General features: G+C 32.2%; 2 protein-coding genes across 2 annotated transcripts; both read right to left on the reverse strand.

Annotated features, from left to right (window-relative positions):
• Nucleotides 1-6,653: 6,653 nt before the first annotated feature.
• On the reverse strand, nt 6,654-11,255 carry LOC131669620 (sensory neuron membrane protein 1-like). Its single transcript, XM_058944624.1, has 8 exons — nt 11,148-11,255; nt 10,191-10,348; nt 9,914-10,113; nt 9,620-9,822; nt 9,300-9,555; nt 9,030-9,238; nt 6,965-7,191; nt 6,654-6,894 (listed from the first exon to the last, which is right to left on the reverse strand). The coding sequence occupies exons 1-8, from the start codon at nt 11,253-11,255 to the stop codon at nt 6,654-6,656; spliced, it is 1,602 nt and encodes a 533-aa protein (XP_058800607.1).
• A 4,194-nt stretch (nt 11,256-15,449) lies between these two features.
• Nucleotides 15,450-19,095, reverse strand: LOC131669657 (sensory neuron membrane protein 1-like). Its single transcript, XM_058944699.1, has 8 exons — nt 18,669-19,095; nt 17,581-17,738; nt 17,299-17,498; nt 17,040-17,242; nt 16,728-16,983; nt 16,463-16,671; nt 16,172-16,398; nt 15,450-16,100 (listed from the first exon to the last, which is right to left on the reverse strand). The coding sequence occupies exons 1-8, from the start codon at nt 18,774-18,776 to the stop codon at nt 15,911-15,913; spliced, it is 1,551 nt and encodes a 516-aa protein (XP_058800682.1). The 5' UTR covers nt 18,777-19,095; the 3' UTR covers nt 15,450-15,910.
• Nucleotides 19,096-20,517: the final 1,422 nt, after the last annotated feature.

The following is a 20,517-nucleotide window of genomic DNA, read 5'->3' on the forward strand; positions in this document are numbered from 1 at the left end:
TGATATTTCTGTTTATATACGCCTCTATGTAAGCTTTTAACCGCCTCACGTGTCTTATTTTTGCGTTTAAAGTTTCACGGAAGGTCACGAGATAAAGTATGTACAATTGATGACAATTGCATTTTCTTTTGGTTGTAAGCACAACAGGTGGGCTAAGATTTTCAGCATCCTTGTTTGCGAATTGCGTGATTTCATTAATCGTCGTTTGCTCGGAATTAATGATTATGCCGTGCTGAATCAATTCATTCAATTTTCGAAATTCCAATCGATTCATGTTACTAAATCTTCTGGAAACATCTTTCTTTGAATTGAATGTAATTTGATTGATCAACCTGTCTTTATATATTTCCTCCTTTATATCAGCTATTAAGTGTTTTACTTCTCTCTGAATTGCGGCATGATCTTTGCATATAGTCGTGATGTAATTAATGTAATATTCATGACAGTTGCATGTATTTTTAGCTGAAATCACAGCAGATGAAGTCGGATTTTCAGCACCCTGCGTAGTTCCAGCTTCCTTGGCATCCTTGATTATGTTGTGCTTGCTCAACCAGTTGATAAATCTTCCAAGTAGATTCATATTAATGAATATTAGATGAATTTTCTTTCGTGATTGCTTCTGATACATGAAGCAGTAAGATGCTCCTTGCTTGATGTTTTACTCTATGTAGAAAAACTAAGTCGATTTCAATATATAATTTAAATGCTTGACTAGACGACGCAGAGGCTGTGGAGTGACTGCTGAGCAGGTCTCAACCAGTAACTTTCTGGAGACGGTGGGAGAAGAGGAAAAAGAGGAGAAAGAGGAGGGTAAAGTGGGGGGAGTGTGGCTTCTAGAAGTGTCGACGAGTGTCTACGTTGGCAGTATCGGTGGCTTGCCTGTGAACAGAGGATAAAGACTTCATATTGTCTTGTGTGTAGTATTTCGGTTGTGTGTATTGTGCGTGCGAGGGTGCAAAACCTTATTTAGCGGTGTTACTGTGTATTCGTTCATCTCATACTTTGCTACCAAGCTCTCTCATAGTATAACATTCGAATGTACTGTTTGGACAAATATACGTTGCTGATTCTTTCATTATGACGAATGAGTCATAGTCTCACGAAGAATAGAAACAGACTACACTTTACAAGCTGATCAAAAAATTTATATGATAATGAGGTTTTATGTTGATTAAGGAAAATATATAAAAATTGATGCATATATATGTAAAATTTAATTTTAATGTTCGATAGCATCATTAAAAATTTAATCAGCAATTGGTATTGATGATACCAACAGTAATATGTCAAAGTACTTATTTTGTAATTTTTTAATATAATAAAATATTATTTAAATAAAAGCAGTAAATAAAAGAGTTTTGTAATTTTCATGATCCGATTTTCTGATATCAGGCTATAGGATTCAAAAAATAAAAATGAATGAACAATAAGCTTAACGTAGTATGGCAGAAATCGATTTTAGATTTTAAAAATATTCTCTATTATCAATCTATAAATAAAGAACAATGATAACGTTTAAAATATCGACATTTTGACGTATCAAGACTCGAATACGTGTATTTTTTTTTCAACTATTAGTGTAAAATCACTATCAATTATTCAAGGATTTGGCAGTTAATGACGAATTCATGCTATTATGATACGACTAAATTCAAATATCGTCAATATTTGCATTGTGCAGTCAATTTTAAGAAAATGTAGGTCAATTAAGTAGAACAATTAATTTATTAATAATACTTACGCTATTCAAAATATGCTTATAATAAACGTTACTTATCGTAGAAAAATTAAGACCCTTCGTACGATAACTCGGGCTTTTCATTCTCGTTTCTCTTTTCTAACCTATATTCCTATTCAATTAATTCAATTCCTATTAAATGCAAGCAGCCGCGAATACACCCCCGTCTCTAACATAAACTCTGTCATTTCTACTGTCATTTCTACAATGTGATGAGTGTTCCTTTTGAATTTAAACCATAAAAACGATCTGATGTATTTGATATCAATAAATTCTGAGTGATTTCACGCGCATGTTTTAGACGAATTTTATCGCAGGATGTCCACATCAAACGAAGCCGATAAACAAACTTTTAATAGCATTTTTAATTTTTTGTTGAGCTGGTCCAATAAACGAAACTATTATTTTAATGACGTGTTCACTAAAATGATAGTTTTCAAAAGTAATGTACGTAAAAAGCACGGAGTGCAGTACAGGATTTTTATGCAAGAAACTCAAAAAATGAATGGCGAAATTCTTCGGGCCCAAGGTCCCGTACCAGCGTTGCTGCTGGAAAAATATTTTTTATAATCTCTAGAAATTATTATATTAATGGGATTATATTAAATAGGATTTCTAGGGATCCTGAAAAAAGTTTTCCAGCGGTAACGCCGTCCCGATGGTGACTATGTTAGCAGACACTCTTTCCCTAATCCGGTTTCAAAGCCTTCAACTTCGTCGCCACGACAAGTGTCAAGTTGGAGTTTGTTGGTTTTCGGCATCTGGCTTACCTGCAAGTCTTTTCCTAACCAGGCCGCTTAACTTGTGTCGGACTTCACGCTGTATTCGTCTTTTATAATCAGGGTTCGTAAATCTTCTTCGTAGGCGTAAATATAGATCAGATAACTAAATATTCGCGCGCACTTACAATGAATACTACGAGGTTGCGGAGTCTGCGAAATATTTAAAGGATTCAACGGCAACACCGCCAATGTTCTCTTCCCCCACCTTCCCGTCTGTAAGCTCCACGACGCTCGGGTGTCCTGTTCTCTGTAGCTGCGATTGGACAGTGTTGCCGTCAAGAACGCGGGCGGGTAGCGCGTTGCCAAGCGCATAAGACGTAACCTCCTCTTATGTACGCATTTACCGTCGTTGGAAAACGTCTTCTGTAGAGCACTTTATCGACGATCCCTTCGAGATTAGACTAACGTTTTTCACGATCGATTTTCAATATACGCATAATAAGCTGGGGATGTCACTTGTCATACATGATTATTAAATTATCAGGCGAAATTAAAACAAATGCATGATGTGCTGCTAGGTTATTTAAGATTATCGAGTGTCTACAAATTAACTAAATATATTAAGAAAGTAAATCATCGTCACTGCACGAGGTTCAAAAAGAATCCCAATTAGGCAATTGACTGTGTAGGAAATAAGTACATTTGACATGAAGATCTATTTATTTAAACACATGAAATCACTTAATGAAATTGTGAAACGTTCGTTTTATGCTTCCCAATTTTCGCGAATCGCGTGTCGGAAACAAACCCAAATAACGTCGCGCCACAAATTATTTGAAAGGGGATAGTCCGGAAGGCGTATTTGCTTCGTCGCGAAAGGTGCCGATGGGCTCCCGTCACCGGCAATCCGAATAGTCCTGATTAAGGCTAACTAAGAGAGAGAAGACAGGGATATGTAAACCAATGTCCTTCCATTCTCGTTAATTGTCGCTAGGCTCTCGCGGCCTTGCGCTTTCCGCGGCATCTTCCCCACCTCTCCCTATTGGTCTTCGAAAAACGGCCGAGCGCCGTCGGCTACGCATACATGTGCGACTCATGCCGGGCGACGCTATTTCTCTCTTACTCTCTCGTCTTACTCGCCCCGTCTCTCCTGCTCCAGCCATCGACGCCGATCAGGAATCAGACCTGAAACAAAGCTTTCTCATGCGTTGATACTTGGTTCTAATCAACCAAGACCAATGTGGCAGCGGTAAAGGGGGAGGCACGCGAAAGAGAGAGAGAGAGAGAGAGAGAGAGAGAGAGAGAGAGAGAGAGAGAGAGATGAACAGGGCGAGCGATCTCAACAGTCGCTCTCCCTGTCACAAAATTATGTAATAAGATGTAGGGAGGAAGAATTTATATCTGAAGCTTGCAGTTGACTGATCGATTTCAAGTGTTGATAACAGATTGGCCAATAATAATAAAATGACTTCGACAAACGTATATATTGAGAACGCGAAAGAAGAAGAAAGGTCGGGAAACACACGCACGTGTAAAGCGATCGGAGAAAACCTGATACCGAGATCAGGGCCTGATGCCGAGATTAGAGCTGGAGCCTATTAAGAGTGCCTACTTCGGAAAATCGCGTGCGCGAAAGACTCGGGATATATGCGCGAAAGACTCGGAATATATGCGCGGAAGACGCGGCTGTTCTCGAGGACCACCCGTGGACCTATTCGTAATGCGAGCGAAAAAATTTTCAAGAAATAAGAGAGAGTTGTTATAGTTGAGCGAACGGTAGGGCGAGTATTCATGTAAACTTGCGCGCGCTTTAGAAATTTAAGTCTTTATGTCACTTAATCGTTAAGTGTACGCACTTTGTAAACCTCAAACAAACGAGACGAGACTGAGCGATAAGTTGAGTGTGTGCTGACTCGTTTTTTTATTCTCTCGCAACTCTACCTCTGCGTATGGACGTGCACGAGCGCATTACAGCGTTATCGTGGCCGTGATACCCATCTTTAGCTTCGAGGAGTCGAATCTTTGAAGGCTATAGACCTCACGAGGGAGATAACACTCCCAGGCATTGCAGGTCACAAGAAACGGCAAGGGATAGCACATAGCTAACCTGTGGATCGGTCGGGCAGCAGAGAGAGAGAGAGAGAGAGAGAGTGAGAAACGGTCATAGCAAGAAAGGAAAGCGAAGCGGAAAGAAAATGGAGGAGTGCAAGAGTACGTGTTCTCAGGGTCTGAAGCGGGGCGGGGCCTGCTAAAGATTGGCGGCGGGGGTGCTCGGAAGACCCTTGCGTGCTTCGTGCGTGAAGACAGCCAGCAGTTCTGTTTTGGACTGCGATCTGACAGGAATAAAAGAAAAAGTCAGTCTAGCTTGTTGTTCGAGCGCGGCGATTCAGTTTTTACGTGTTAAATTATTATTCGGCGTCGTTTTCTTTGTAAAAGTTATCCTTCATTTTCACGTGTATGTAATAAAAAAAAAGGATTCATCTTGATTTAATTCACTTTGTCGTTTAAAATCTTATCCTGTTCAACCTCACCCTTAACAGTAGACTTTAACTTACTACTCACACGGCTTAATATCTATTAAGTGCCAAGATACGACGATTTTTAAAGAAAGTGTAGAGGGCTAATCTTCAAGGGTAGTAGTTTCTATTAAATGTCTTTATTTGCATCTTAATATCGACTAATGTTAAGCATGTCAAAGCATAGAAATGTTTCATAATTATATCTGTTGTCTATTATACAATTTTTAAAAACGTTTCTTTTCAAATATTGTTAATCTGGAACGTAAAAATTACTTGCATAATCATGATGACGACTTTAAGCAAGTAGCAATGTAACTAACGGCTTAGAGTATGACGTTAACGTATGGTACGTTACTGAATGAAGATGTCGCAAAAAGTAAACTTTCGATGTCACTTTAATTTGAGTATTTTGGAAGGAGAGTCAAGCTATTCTTCCTTATCTTTTAACAACTGTTCACACGCAAACATGTTTGAATGAATGTAAATGAATCTTTGATTTTACACTACTTATAATCAATAATCATTTACTTTAAACGTCAGAAAAGTCAATATTTGAGTTAATTTCAATTTTAAGTAATATAAGCTTTTCAAGGATAAACTACATATTATTATTTGTATTTTGACATTCGTTCTGTTAGAATTTAGAGACGACTCATACTGTTCCATTTATTTTTAAATTTGTAAATGGTTTATTTTTATTTGTCTCGTAAGATATACATGCACAGACTAATTACAAAAGTTTCGTAGGCGATCGTAGTTTACGTTACATTCGTTGCATATAAAAATATATTTTTATTGAATTTATAATTGCAAGGTGTCACAGCACGTATTTCTTCCTTTCTACCAGCGTCACATCTCTTACCAAACAATGTGCTTAAATAATTGTGGCACGTGGTTTCGTGAGTTCAATGCATAATAGACTTTCTGTTTAACAGCCCTGAGTTATCAGTTAGTATGAGTTGGTTATACTGTTTACTAGAACCCGCGTTAACACTATAAATAATCTCACGTACAAATAACTGTCGTGCTATTTGTTAACGATGTTACAACTTGTAGATTTCAAGTATTAATTGTTTGTTTTTATTCCCACTTTCTCTCAGTCAATGAGATGCTATAATTACTCCAAGCAATGATGTCAGTAGGTCCTGGCAACAAGCAACGGTCAATTTGAGAAAAAACACATCTCATTTTGTTTTGTCGTAGAAAATTGACCATAACCCCTTGCTTGCCCCCCCCCCCCCCGTGTGTTGGTCGGCGGCTTGACAGCGGCAAATGCGGTTATACGTTTATATCCGAATTTACAATGTTGTTTTTATAGCATACATTGATAACTAAGAATTTGTGACTGTTTAATGTAAATTTATAGTGACATACACATTTTCAAACAATTACTGACCTAAATAACATTGAAACAAACACTGAAATACGTACGATAAAAATTAGAACAATTTGTACTAATTTATAATTGTAATCAAGATATTTGTATACCACTTTTTGATTCAGATATAATAATAATACTAATAATAATAATAATATTAATAATAATACTAATAATACTATATAATATAGTAAATAATACTACTACTAATAATAATAATAATACATTTTAAAAAATCGTCGCAAACTAACGTACAATATCCTCTTTCGAAGATTAATTAAATAATAGCTATATTATTAATCAACAGCTGGTGGTACTTTGACTGTTTTCAAATTGCTATTTTTCAATGGATACCTATTTGCGTTAGTGTTACCATTATTCTCAACATTCGTTACACTGAGAGCAACATTATTATTTTTATTTTTTGATGCTACTTTCGTCACGTCAATTTTCATGGTTTGTTTCTCTTGATAGAACATAAATCCAGCATAACCTGATATGCCTAATCCACCTAGTATCATCATTATTGACATAGTTCTAAAAAATAAAAATAGTTACATATCAGCTTCTGAATATACATCTATTGTTTGTTCATTTAGTAATTTACTTCACAATTCCGCGAACTCTGTGAAGCAACTTGACTTGACTAGCTAATTCATCAGATAGAAGAAATCCTTCCTCGATCCAAAACAGTGGCAATAAAGCTTCAGGAAAGTTTTTCATAATTTTGAATTTCTCCACTGGATGAATCATTATGTTAAATTGCATTCGTTTCTTTCCTGCTATAGGCGTACCAGAGAATGGCTCAAAATCAATTTGGATTGCATGTTCCTCCTTTAAACAAGTTAAATATATTAATATATTATCAAATTATTTTACAAATTGTGAAAGCGTCTTTTTTTTCAAAGCTAACTTTAATTCTAAGTTTAACCCATTAAGGACGGGACGGACACTTTTTCGTGTCCAACTTCAAGCTACCACCAAGCCAATAATTTAATTGCAAAAAAATTCGCGAACCACCGTTTCCTATGTTTTGGAGTATGTTCTTTCCGATTATGACACTTAATTTTTTCTAAAATGAGTTTTTTCATGTACAATGTGAAAATTTAAAAAAAAAGCACTGATTTTTTGGAAAAAAAAAATTTTGTGATCGAAATTTGTTCGCCTTTTGATTTTTTTATGGGCTTAAAATTCATAAAAAAGGTGTCCATGATACCTTAACTAAAAAATATCGGCCCTACGAAAACCCATATATATATATATGTTTTAATAAATTTGCGTAAATAAACAAAAATTTCATTCAATAACTTCACCGATTTTTATCTCGAAAACTATCGACTTTCATGAAAAGTTTATAAGAACAAAAAATGCTTAGAATCAGTCAAGGAATACGTCTGAATTTTTTTAGATTTTTGGGGACCATTTTTGGTTTTTTAGAAAATGGCAATTTATATCCTTCTTTCAGATCGAAAAAGTGGACGTGGCCTATATTATTAAGATTGATACAATCATCAATTACTAATGCGTCAATTCTTCGAAATTTAGTTCATGATGATAAAGTAGGAACAAAATCGATCGCCTTGGAAATTGCAAAATCCTATCTAGCTAAATCAAAGAAGCACGAAAGCGTACATGTTGCAAAGAAAGGATATTGTCAAAATTTTGAGAAATGTAACGCAAGGACAAAAAAAATGTGCAAAAACTGTGAAATTTACTTGTGTTCGTCCTGCTTTCTTACTTTTCACACGTCATGAACAAAACAAAAAAAATTAAAAGAAAATGAACAAGAAAAACATAAAAAATGAACAGAAAAGAAAAAAAAAACATAAATTAAAAACAAAAAAAAAAATTTTAAAACAAAAAAAAAACACAAAAAAAACGAGGCTCTTGATTATGCGTTTACCTCCCCGTGGTAAGAGCTAGGCAACGGTAGTGTTATTAGCCGGCTATAGAACGCTTTTTCAAACTTAGATAATTTTTTTCTCGAAAACTATCGACTTTCATGAAAAGTTTATAAGAACAAAAAATGCTTAGAATCAGTCAAGGAATACGTCTGACTTTTTTCAGATTTTTGGGGACCATTTTTGGTTTTTTCAAAAATGTCTATTTTCGAAAAAATGTCTATTTTTTCAAAAATGTCTATTTTCAAAAAAAACCAAAAATGGTCCCCAAAAATCTGAAAAAATTCAGACGTGTTCCTTGACTGATTCTAAGCATTTTTTGTTCTTATAAACTTTTCATGAAAGTCGATAGTTTTCGAGATAAAAATCGGTGAAGTTAGTGAATGAAATTTTTGTTTATTTACGCAAATTTATTAAAAAATATATATATTTGGGTTTTCGTATGGCCGATATTTTTTAGTTAAAGTATCATGGACACCTTTTTTATGAATTTTAAGCCCATAAAAAAATCAAAAGGCAAACAAATTTCGATCACAAAAATTTTTTTTTCCAAAAAATCAGTGCTTTTTTTTTTAATTTTCACATTGTACATGAAAAAACTCATTTTAGAAAAAATTAAGTGTCATAATCGGAAAGAGCATACTTAAAAACATAGGAAACGGTGGTTCGCGAATTTTTTTGCAATTAAATTATTGGCTTGGTGGTAGCTTGAAGTTGGACACGAAAAAGTGTCCGTCCCTTCCTTAATGGGTTAAACTGAATAAACATTACATAAGTTGGGTTAAGACCGTCGACCATCTTCAAATACGAATTATGAGCTCTCCATAAGTGTGGGTGTGAAGCTACAAGTGGAACACCAATGCATTTGTGGAGGTCCATCACTCCTGCCTTGAGACAACCACTTGCTGGACAATAACATTTTTGCTGTGGAATAGTGCTTGAATCTCCCAACCATACAGTGTAACGATTAGTGTGTATACCTATTGGAAATATTAAGAGATTGATATCAGAATGGATCTTTTTTGTCTCAATCGTACTTACCCAACACCTTAGTTTCTTTTTCATAGTAAGCACTCAAACTGCGACAAATAGGAGGAGCATATGTTACAATATCATCGTCCTTATATAGGTATGGACGAAATATGTAGCTATCGGTGCCATTAAAACTATCACAGAATGTATCATTCCATTTCGATATTTTCGTCTTTCCATTGAATTCGATGACCCTGCCGATATCAGCTTGTTTTTTTACTCCTCGCAGAACTTTTGTGCGATCTTTACTTGTTGTGCCGTTTTTCTAAAATTTTATCGATTACATGTCACAGCTTTATTTTTATAAATCGCAATTCGGCGAAACGAACCGTTCCAAGAAGAGAAAATTTAAAATGATTTTCGTCTTCTACAATAAATGCATCGGAGTTTTCTCTTACTACGTTGCAGACAGCAGTTGCGGCGGTATCAGTTACAGAACAGTCAACTGGCAATCCTCTAAATATCAAATCCATAGCTTTTGTTTTGACAAAAACATTGTCAGAATTTTTGAACATACTATTAACCGCCTTATCTGCAAATTAATATTGGCATATGGATTACTACTTAACTTTTCTCGTATGTTTTATAGTATAATTCTTGTCGAAAGTGTATTTACAACTTACTAATGATAGGCATTGCCGAAGGTCTTTCTCGTACAGCGGCCATTACTAACGACAAAATAAAAATATGAGGAAGCACAAGTTCTTCCTCACCAGTGAGTCCGTGACTTTTTTCTGCCTTGAAAATGTATGTATTTTTCGTTGAATACTCGACTGTGTCGTCTTTATTAGAGTCAATTAATTTATCCTTTTCATGCCATTCTCTATTAAAGAAAAATTAGATTATTTGAGATAAAAATAGAAATCAAGGAATATAAATTAATTGTATTCATTAGTGTACTCGAAGTAATATGGGCCAACTTGACGAAGAATAGGCTTTTCACCGTTTTTAATTCCATCTGGATTTGTTACATTGAATAAATAAACTCTAAAATCAAGTGCAAAGGGAATCTTGCTCCACACGTCTCGAACATCAGTTCCAGGTTTCAAATTTACTTGCTGTAAAATGTATCGAAAATAGGAGTTGATTGTTATTATTTGTAAATTGATGAAAAAAATAATCCATAAAAAAGTAAAGACCGTATTTGTAACATAATTTTGAATGAGTAATTAAATTATCATCGAAAATAACTTTAAATGGTATTGAATCAATTTGATTTTTTTATGAGTATAAAATAATAATAAAACTTGAGCATTTATATAAAATTACAAAAAAATATACGAGCATTCTCTTTCTTTGTCCTCTCCTCCCCTCCTCTCTCGTATGTTAATAGAATGCACTTCATAGTCTGCTCGAGACTCTTACTTATAGAGTACAAACCAAATCAATGCTAACGCACATCTGTGCAAGCTTTATCAAAAATTAACCGTGGAATGTAGTAGCACTTCATACATATTTGACACGAAATGATTTATACTGGCATTACGTACGTCAAAAAACCTTGCAAATGCAAATAGCGTAGTATGTTAAACTTCTCAAATAGTTTATATAAATTTTTAATTTATTAAGTTATAAACATAGTATGAAATTATAGCTTACGTTTTTCTAATTTTAATCGTTTAATTTGTTACGTGCGTAGATGTAACATTTAAGGATTCTTCATAAAACAAGTATTTTTAAATATTGCCATACTTATTATTAAAAGTATAATAATTTATTAATAATAACATAATAATATTTATATTTATTAATTAATATTATATTTGATTTTTTAAGAGACATTTCAAAACTTATTCACATAAATAATTTCCTTTTCATAAATTGTGAAAGTGTTTACAGGAATAATAATTTACTTACTTTGTGGATTTCAATCTTTAAGATTTTGGGAAATATCATAAATCCAAAAAAGACACCGAACATAAATAAGCCACCTCCCAAATAAGCGAATTTTTTTATACGATTCATTTTTGCAAAATTTATTTTCGGCTATTTCATTAATTTATCAAACTAATCAGTAAGTGTACGATATTTTGCCGACTTCTGAATATATTGAACTGCTTTCTATGAAGTTTTATATACAAACTTTGTTACTACTTTCTTATAAACTTTTAAAATTACTAATATGTACTTGTTTTATCTTGATTTTATCTACAAGTACAATAAAAGTAAATGAATACGTGGACAGCTCCAACAGACAAGCAATCTGTTGAACAACTACGAGTCACTGCGCAATTGCGTGTCGTGACCCAGGGTATGCGCATCAACAATTTACGCAACCCTGAAATTAACATCGACGGAACAATAGCAAACGTAAGTTAGAATATCGTCGTATCAGCTAGATGCGTTGCTATATTTTTTAATCTTCAATAAAAAGATTTTTTTAATCTTCAATATAAGGACGTTCGTTCGCACGTTCATCTTTTTCTTCTTTTTTTCTTATTCATTTTAATGCACGAATATAAATCAAAATTTTTATTGACAAAGTAGAAAATGAGATAATTTAGTATACATTAAATCTTTCTGATTTGAAATGAGATATAACCGACAATATTATTTATTGGTAAATAAATATGCAGTTATATACACATGATTTTAAAATGTTATCAATGAAATTTTATGTTGTTATCGTACAATGTTCTGTGTTAAAAAATGATTAAAAAGTTTCAAACCCAACATAAAAAAATGTAATATAAGTTTTAAAAGCATTATAGTTTTTTATAATCATATCCTTTATGATGTAAATAACATACTTCGATAGACGTTAACGGTTGTAATTAATGCATTTCATTTTTAATTTTTCATTATTTTATATAACCGAATACAGCTGAAATTATTGATTAATATTTTATCGTGTAGATTTACGTCTTTTACTGCCTACTTTGTTTTTTTCAAAGTTAAAATTTTACATAGAGTAAAGTTAACTTAATTTTTTTATCAAGGTATCTATTGGTTTTTATTTTGAAGTTAGTCTGATTAAATGACTCAATTCGTGCCAACTATATTGATAAACTTTTGTAACGTGCAATCGTCTACGAAAATCTGCAGTAATCTTTCATGAGCATACACAGCATGTGTATGTGCGTGCGCACGCGCGTGTGTGTGTATGTGTGTGTACTATGGTATTCAATAAATTGGTTTGTTAGATTATAGCTTGATTCGCATGATTTTAAAAACCTCAATTACTATTGCTGTAGCTATAGTGTTTCGTATTCTATAGACATTGATCCGTCATGAGTCAACACCCCTTGACTCTGTTACTAAGCAACATTGATACGTTACCGCCCAACCCAGCCCCCTTGTATTTTTGTTTTGTTACCCGTAGAGAATGGCTTACTTAAGTTTATTCAAACACATTAATAACTTGATGAAACTCTTTTTACTAAAAACAATTTATACTAACAAAGTGAAATTTATAGATATTTGAATGATAAACGCGATAAAATGCAGATTATTGTTTAACCATCAATTTGCTGGATATAAGTTTGAAATTAATTTTTTTATTTATTCTTTTCGTCTTGGCATATATTCTGCTAATGTACAGAGGTTGTGAGAACTTTCTCGACACTCCGTATTTGAGGATTCGACTATGCATGCTCGAAGAATTAAGCATGTTTAAAATTTCGTTCCACACACGTCGTATCGAAAAATAAAGTGATATGCCTGAACAAGAAAGTGATTTCAGTCTCGTGTAGCCTCTTCATCTTTGTTTCGGTCGGGCGTAAACGTCCACATTAGACTGAAATTACTTATCTCGCGTTAGTATACGAGTATAAGTATACAAATGTAAAAATTAGATTCTAGTTTTTACCCGGTCTTGTTTAAGTATACTTTTTAACTTAACTTGAAGTTTTATAGCCTTAATTAGTTTATCTCATGATTAAAATTACAAGCTGAATGTTACATTGAAATTTAAAATGTATTAGTTAATTAATTTTAAGATATTGCATATAATAAAATTGAAAATTATTAATTTATATTGATAATTTTCGATTTTATTTACACTAACTTTCACTGTTATATTTTCTAGCTTATAAATGATTCAAGCAAGTAATAAACAAAACATTTTTTTTAACATTGCTAAAATCGACGGGACTGTGAAATTCCAATTTTCATATACCGACATTATAACTACTAATTCGAATGTATAATATATTTCGCTTATTTATAGAATAGAATATCATTAGATAATTTAAGTGGACTATTACAAATAAATATGATTTTTTATTTTGCAAGAAATGTAAATTATAAACGCGAATGTTATTAATATCGTACCTTACCTGTAAATTATTTTCAAGGTTCTGCTGCCTCTTATTTACAATAATTATCATCAAATAGGAAGGAACTATCAGTAGAATACAGCACCTGTCAAAATATAGCTAAGATACAGATTTTTACTAAAATATATTAAACGAAAATAGTCACCTTGCTGTAGCAGAACTATTACCTCTTTTCAGACAAATTTCAGTGAACGGAGTGCGAAGTTAGTAATGGAGAAAGTGCAAACGAATGTACGTGGGTCTATCACTGCTGCCATAATCTTAGGGCAGGAATGATAGACCCTCATACATTCGTCGCTAAGCCAGAAAACTTATTGCCTCTTAGCAGTATATACGTGATCGATCGGTCAAAATATATGCCTGAAAGCAGAAAAGCTATGCATCATCTGCCTACCAAGTTTTCTATTCAACACAATATTGAATATAATTATATTACAAGCGAGTGAAATGTCAAATAAAAGTGTATTTACTTTATAAAATTTTAATCGTAGAAAATTGAAACATTTGTGTTTATTCCTTAACAAATATAAAGAAATATAAGTATGAATGTTTTATAAATTTTAAAGAAATTTTCTTATGCATCCAATATCTCTGTTTTTTTCTAAAAAAATGTAAGATGAAAAATTATATATTTTAAGCATTTTTACTACAAACTATTGAAAAAATTCGTATAAATAACTTACTTCATAAATCGAAGTCCATGTAATCAACATATACACCTTGCATATATACAACTGTTTAATATATAAATAATTGTACGTTATTTAAATAAAATTGATACACATTACAATGCAGTTCAAACTTTTTTATTGCTTATTAAAATCAACTGTATTATTTTTGAACTTTTGTAAATGACATCTATAATATTATTTATAATATTAAGATTAACTACTTCAAAAAGTGAAACTTCTTTCTTTCAACCAAACTAGTTAGTGACTAAATATGAACTTGCGAGTACGTGACTGTGTTAAACTTTCGTGTCTGCGCATTGGCGACTCTTGTGACCCTGGATTAATGAACATTGAGGGACAAGTAGATAGATTCTTAATAATTTAGTTTTACCCTATATACCTGTTTTATAAATTTGCATACAAGTTTCCTTGATAATAAATATCTGCACAAAGTTGGTTCACGATAATATAAACAATTATTAAATAATATGCAAATATGGAAAAAGTACTTTATACTATAAATTGCTTGAACAGTCTTTAATTGGTGGTTAGTAAATATTAATTGTAGATTTTCCTTCATACACCAATGAAAAAGTTACTTTGTAAGTATTCAAATCAAAGGGTCTATTATTATACTTTTTCTATGTTACATCTCTTTCACACAATAGGTAGACATAGACAGAAAGAGTGTTATTGATCTCCTACAAACTGTAGTCAGTCACAAGTTATATTCATAGTAGTGTTGAATAAACTAATTTAGAATTTAACTTCCAAATTAATAAAAATTTTATGAATCCTTAAAAAAAAAATTTTATGAATCCTTAAACTATTAAAAAAAATCGCAAAATACATCTACAATATCAATATTTTAAGTTTGTATACATTGAAAAAAAAAGAATAAATAATGCCATTAGGCACAATAGTGATTATTTTTTTATTTTTTAAGCATTTCTGCACATCGTATCTGTATATATGCAAGTTTTTGTTCTTTATATACTTCGCGTGGTCTATGTAATATGGGTTGAAAGTGGCCATGAGTCTAAACCTCTCTACTTGATCACTTAGCAATGTTGACACAATAACGCCTCTTTCAGCACAGTTTCTATTCTTTTGCTTTGGTAAAAATAGAATGTTAATATGAAAAGAAGGAAGGTGAATTTTCAAAAGATCAAACGTATATTGGAAATTTTATTGAATACAAATTTTGTGATTACAAATTTAAGACTTATGAATTAATAGTAATTATGCTGTATACAATAAAAAGAGTACTTATATTATCTTCCAATATATAGTACTACAAATCTTCACCATTCAACATTATAGTTAAGAACGAGTTTCTACATTGCAGACTAATTTTAAGAACAGTGAATTCTCTTCTAGTAAATTTACATATATCACACTTATTATGCTTCGAAAATAAACTAAAATCTATTTGCAATAGTCAATTATAAGTCATACTACCTCTCTCCATTTTACTTTAGATATTCCAAATAATACTTTACGTATTTTATATATTCTCTACTTGTTTCCAACGTTCTCAACTTCTAACTAACGATTTCCGATTAATTAAATATTTTAATATAAGAAATTTAATAAATATATGTTAATAATTAAATAAACGCAAGATAAAAGTATGAAATTGTATTTAAACTTTTAAATGTCTCCACATTGCTCAATCAATAGGTGGTAACATTTGAGAATGTAAATTCTTAGTATCAACTGTCGACATTTGAGAATTACCATTTCGATATTTTGGCGGTTTTGTTACTTCAGATGTTTTCGAAAGTGTTGATTTATAGTACAAAAATCCAGCATAACCAATCATTCCTAATCCAGCCAATATCTTTATCCACGTTAGTACTCTAGAAAATTATTAAATACATTATATTAAAGCATTTAAATATAATTCGTTCGATATAATTTTTATATTTACTTCATCACTTTAACGACCATATGCAGCATTTTAACTTGCTTCACGAAGTCGTTGGGTATAACAAGACCTTCTTCTACCCAAAATAGAGGTAACATAGCCTCGGGGAAATTTTTCATCATTTTGACTTTTTCAACTTTATGTATCATGATGTTGAATTGCAATCGTTTTCGTGCTTCCAAAGGTGTTCCAGAGAAGGGTTCGAAATCGATATATATCATATGATTTTCCTTTAAAACGTTGAATTGCAATGAAAAAATGGATACAAATTATATATCGATTGAAGAGCATTACCTTGTTAGGACTAAGTCCATCGACCATTTGCAAATATTCTTTGTCACCTCTGAAAAAATGAGGATGCGAGGCTACAAGCGGCACGCCGACGCATTTATGAAGATCCATCATGCCTGCTTTGAGACAACCTGGTGTTGGACAATAACACTTTTGCTCGGGATGTTGAGCAGGATCTCCCAGCCACGCAGTATATCGATTAACAAGCAGTCCTAAACAATATGAACAGGATATTAGTGAAATTCAAAACGTGAGAATTTTCACATACCCTTTTTCTTAAAAGTAGATTCGGTATAAGCGGCTATGCTGCGGCACAAATCAGGAGCGAATGAAACAATGTCTTCATCGGCGTAAAGGTACGGATGAAATACATAGCCGTCAGTGCCTTGATAAGCATCGCACTTACTGTCATTCCAGACGGTCATTTTTTTCTTGCCATTTAATTCAGTTACAACACCGATATCAGTTAGTTTTTTAACTCCTCGCAATACCTTTATGCGATTTTTGCTCGTTGTGCCGTTTTTCTAAAAATTTAATGGTGTGTAACGATGTACCGATTACTGTAAGACTTCATACAAACCGCTCCAAGAAGTGCAAATCGAAAGTGATCTGGATCATCGACAATGAGATCGTCCGTATTGGCCTTCAACAAGCTACAAACAGCTGATCCAGCAGTGTCAGTTACAGAGCAATCGATGGGCAAACCTCGGAACATTAAATCCATAGCCTTCGCTTTGATAAATACATTTTCGGGATTCTTGAAAATACTATTAATTGCCTTATCTTGAAATAAACAATAAATAAGTTTTTTAACTCAGTCATAAAAATTAAGTACTTACTTATTAAAGGTGCCGCTGAAGGTTTTTCTCTCATAGTGGCAAATACCATGGCTAAAATAAATATATGTGGAAGCATAAGTTCCTCCTCACCAGTAAGCCCATTACTTTTTCCTGGGTTGAAATAAAATGTATTTTTTGGGGAGTAAATAACGGTATCGTCGTCATCGTTGTCGATCAGATCGTTCTTTTCATGCCACTCTCTGTAGACATTTTAATGCACGTATTATAATACTCTCATCTTCAGTACACACAATAAGAAACAAAAATTCTGCATAAACGTACTCGAAAAAGTATGGTCCAACTTCGTTAACTATAGGTTTTGCACCATTTTTTATTTCATTTGGATTTGTTACGTTAAATAAATAAATTTTGAAATCGATTTCAAATGGAATTTTACTCCACAATGCTCGTACATCAGTTCCAGGTTTCAAATTTACCATCTATGAAATTCATCGGTAATGTCATTTATGAATACAAGTGGAAATTGTTTATTATTTGTTTACTAAAATTATTTAATTGTAGTTTATAAAAAATATGTATTTTTTGCTACTGTAGATTGATATATATTATTACGATGCCAGCTTTTTGATTATCTCGGCATATTTTACACTTACTAAATGAATTCGTAGATTTTATTAACAAAAGTTGAAGAGATGAAAGCAATTTATGTTGAATGTGTGATCATTTATATTAATTGTGTATATTATATCGTGCCAGGTTGAAAATTCATAACAAACGTACTACTTGCAGAATATTATTGCTTTAGCATATTAAAAAAAGTAATCATAAAAAAATGATGTTCATGTAAATCTATGAAATATTCAGTACTTATTGACATATAATTCAACGCTCCATTTTTATCTGAATAACGGCACCCACGAAATTAAAAAGAATAATTTTCATATATTATGCAGAGTATTTTGAACGTATAGCGACAATGTTCATCGAGCTTATAGCGCTGCAGTACAGCTTAGTAGAAATACTGCAAGTAACATTGAGTCTATAGCCTTATTATGACGCTTGTTCGTGTTATGCATCGACACCTTTGTTTTCGCTACGAAAATTAATCAATTGCCGCATCTACGTTAAAAGCCACGTATCCGGGAAGTGACATTTCGCTAATAATATACACGAATACGAAATAGCGAGGCCAACCAAATTTGGAACGGAAAAAAAATGTTTAACGTAGAAATTCTTTATGGAAATTGAATAGGTTGAGTTGATAACATTGTAACTTTTATGAATATTCATAGTATGGTTTACAAAATGTTTATGAAACAATTTAAATTTTTCAAACACAATGATTTAAACATGTAGTAAGTCTTTAAAATAATGAAAATATATAAATACATTATAATTCATGCACTTACTTTATGAATTCCACCCTTTAAAAGCTTAGGAAAGGCCACAAATCCAAAAAGTATTGCAAATATCAACAAACATGGACCAGCGATAGCAAATTTCATCATGCGATTCATCGCGATTGTTCCTACTTTTGATTTTTTGATTAAAAAATGTAAAGACTTAAGGATTTAACGAAAGCTGTTTAACGAATTGACTCTTTAAAAATTATTAAAAATAAGCTGGATGTAAACGTTCTTGATTGTTTTTGTTTTTAATTTTTACAGATTGATGGAATCTACTTGGTTCCAAGCTTTCTTTACTCTGATTAAGACGAGTTTTCCAACCAACCAGCTAACTAGCCACTTGATGACTGGTCGAGAAGGTGACGGCCGCGCAACCGCGTGCAACTAAGGTGTCTGCGCATTCATGACTAGTTCGACCTCGTAGCGATACTTCGTGAAGAGTTAAGGTAGGTGTTGGTTAAATATCTGTCATTGCTTAGGTGCTAACGATTCGGTAGTGCGGAAACTTTTTAAAATCGTTTGTTGGCATATACATTTTGAAATTAAGCTAATGGTCAATTCGTAGCAGTAACAGTATTCTATTTTTGTGTGAAGCTATTATCGGTAATGCATTTTTGAATATATTTTCTGCGAAGCAGAAACGACATGACAAATTAATATATTCTTTCTTGTGATTTGCGTTACGATGCGTACATCAAGAATTTGTCGATCCTCGCACAGCCTAATATATGGAAGACTGTTGAGAAAAAAGTATTTCATTCATACCATGTGCTACATCTGAAAAAATAATTACAAAAATAATTTTTATAAAGTGGTACTATCGTAACAATATTAATATTAAAACATATTTTTGTAATTATTTATGAAAATATAGTGATTTTTTATAATATATTTTCAATATAAGTCATTTTAATATCTAACGTTAGGCTTTAAAGTGTAGAAAATGAGTGTAAATGTTAAACGCATCTCGATATTGTAATTGCAACTGTTATTGTAGCAGCTTTTCATGTAAATTATTTTACATGAATCATTTATTATAAGATGTTATAAAATGCAAATTATTAAAGTTATGATTTTTATCAAAAAACTTATATCACCTATATATGCCACTAATTAATTTTTTGGTACGTATCCAATTTTGCATTGTCGACTCAGCTTACATGTGTAATGCACTGCTATAGAAAATGCACACAAATCTAAACTAAAAACTCTAAGTCTTTTACGAATTTCCCCTATCTCGGTATAGTGAATCAATTTATAATAAAATTGCATGTTCACAAAACAGAGTCAGTACAAAGTGAATAAATAAAAAAAAAATTAATAATTGAATAAATTAAACTTTCTTAACCTAAGATATTCAAATCGTTGATATCTGTTTTTTATAATTTGTATTGATTTATATTACTCATAACAAGAATAAATTAGCAGTTGATTATTATAAAACCTAATCTGCAGTACGGCACGCGTCCCGGTCAACAGACGTAAATTATGCCGCTACTTAATTTTATCGGCTATTAGTGACCAACCGTATAAGAAATTCAAGTAACATATCCATTGCTATTGTCTAATTATCTATTACTTCAATGTAATCTAACATAATACATGGAGAGCAGAGCTAAAACGACTTTTTTATTTTTAAACTTGTTCAATATGCGTAAAAATTTTATATTTGTAGCCTTCCTTAATATAATTGTTTTAAATGATAATGTATGTTAATAAATTTCTCATTAAACAAAAAAATTTCTTGTATTTCAAATTAAACTTTTAAAATCTATATTAAAATTAAAGAGAAAAATGTTGGTTTAGCATCACATTCACATGTCATTTATTCAAGTTACATACAAGCAAGAAA

The sequence above is a fragment of the Phymastichus coffea genome, unplaced genomic scaffold, assembly GCF_024137745.1.
Source record: "Phymastichus coffea isolate CEN01 unplaced genomic scaffold, Cenicafe_Pcof_1.1 PCOF00095, whole genome shotgun sequence".
NCBI classification, from domain to species: domain Eukaryota; kingdom Metazoa; phylum Arthropoda; class Insecta; order Hymenoptera; family Eulophidae; genus Phymastichus; species Phymastichus coffea.

Coding starts and splice junctions, on each gene's coding strand:
- LOC131669657 (XM_058944699.1), bottom strand. CDS start 18,776: ATGAATCGCATGATGAAATTTGCTATCGCTGGTCCATGTTTGTTGATA. Junction 17,499..17,580: donor GTTGGACCATACTTTTTCGA/GTACGTTTATGC, acceptor AAATGTCTACAG/AGAGTGGCATGAAAAGAACG. Junction 17,243..17,298: donor TTCAGCGGCACCTTTAATAA/GTAAGTACTTAA, acceptor GTTTATTTCAAG/ATAAGGCAATTAATAGTATT.
- LOC131669620 (XM_058944624.1), bottom strand. CDS start 11,255: ATGAATCGTATAAAAAAATTCGCTTATTTGGGAGGTGGCTTATTTATG. Junction 10,114..10,190: donor GTTGGCCCATATTACTTCGA/GTACACTAATGA, acceptor TTTCTTTAATAG/AGAATGGCATGAAAAGGATA. Junction 9,239..9,299: donor AAAAGAAACTAAGGTGTTGG/GTAAGTACGATT, acceptor TATTTCCAATAG/GTATACACACTAATCGTTAC.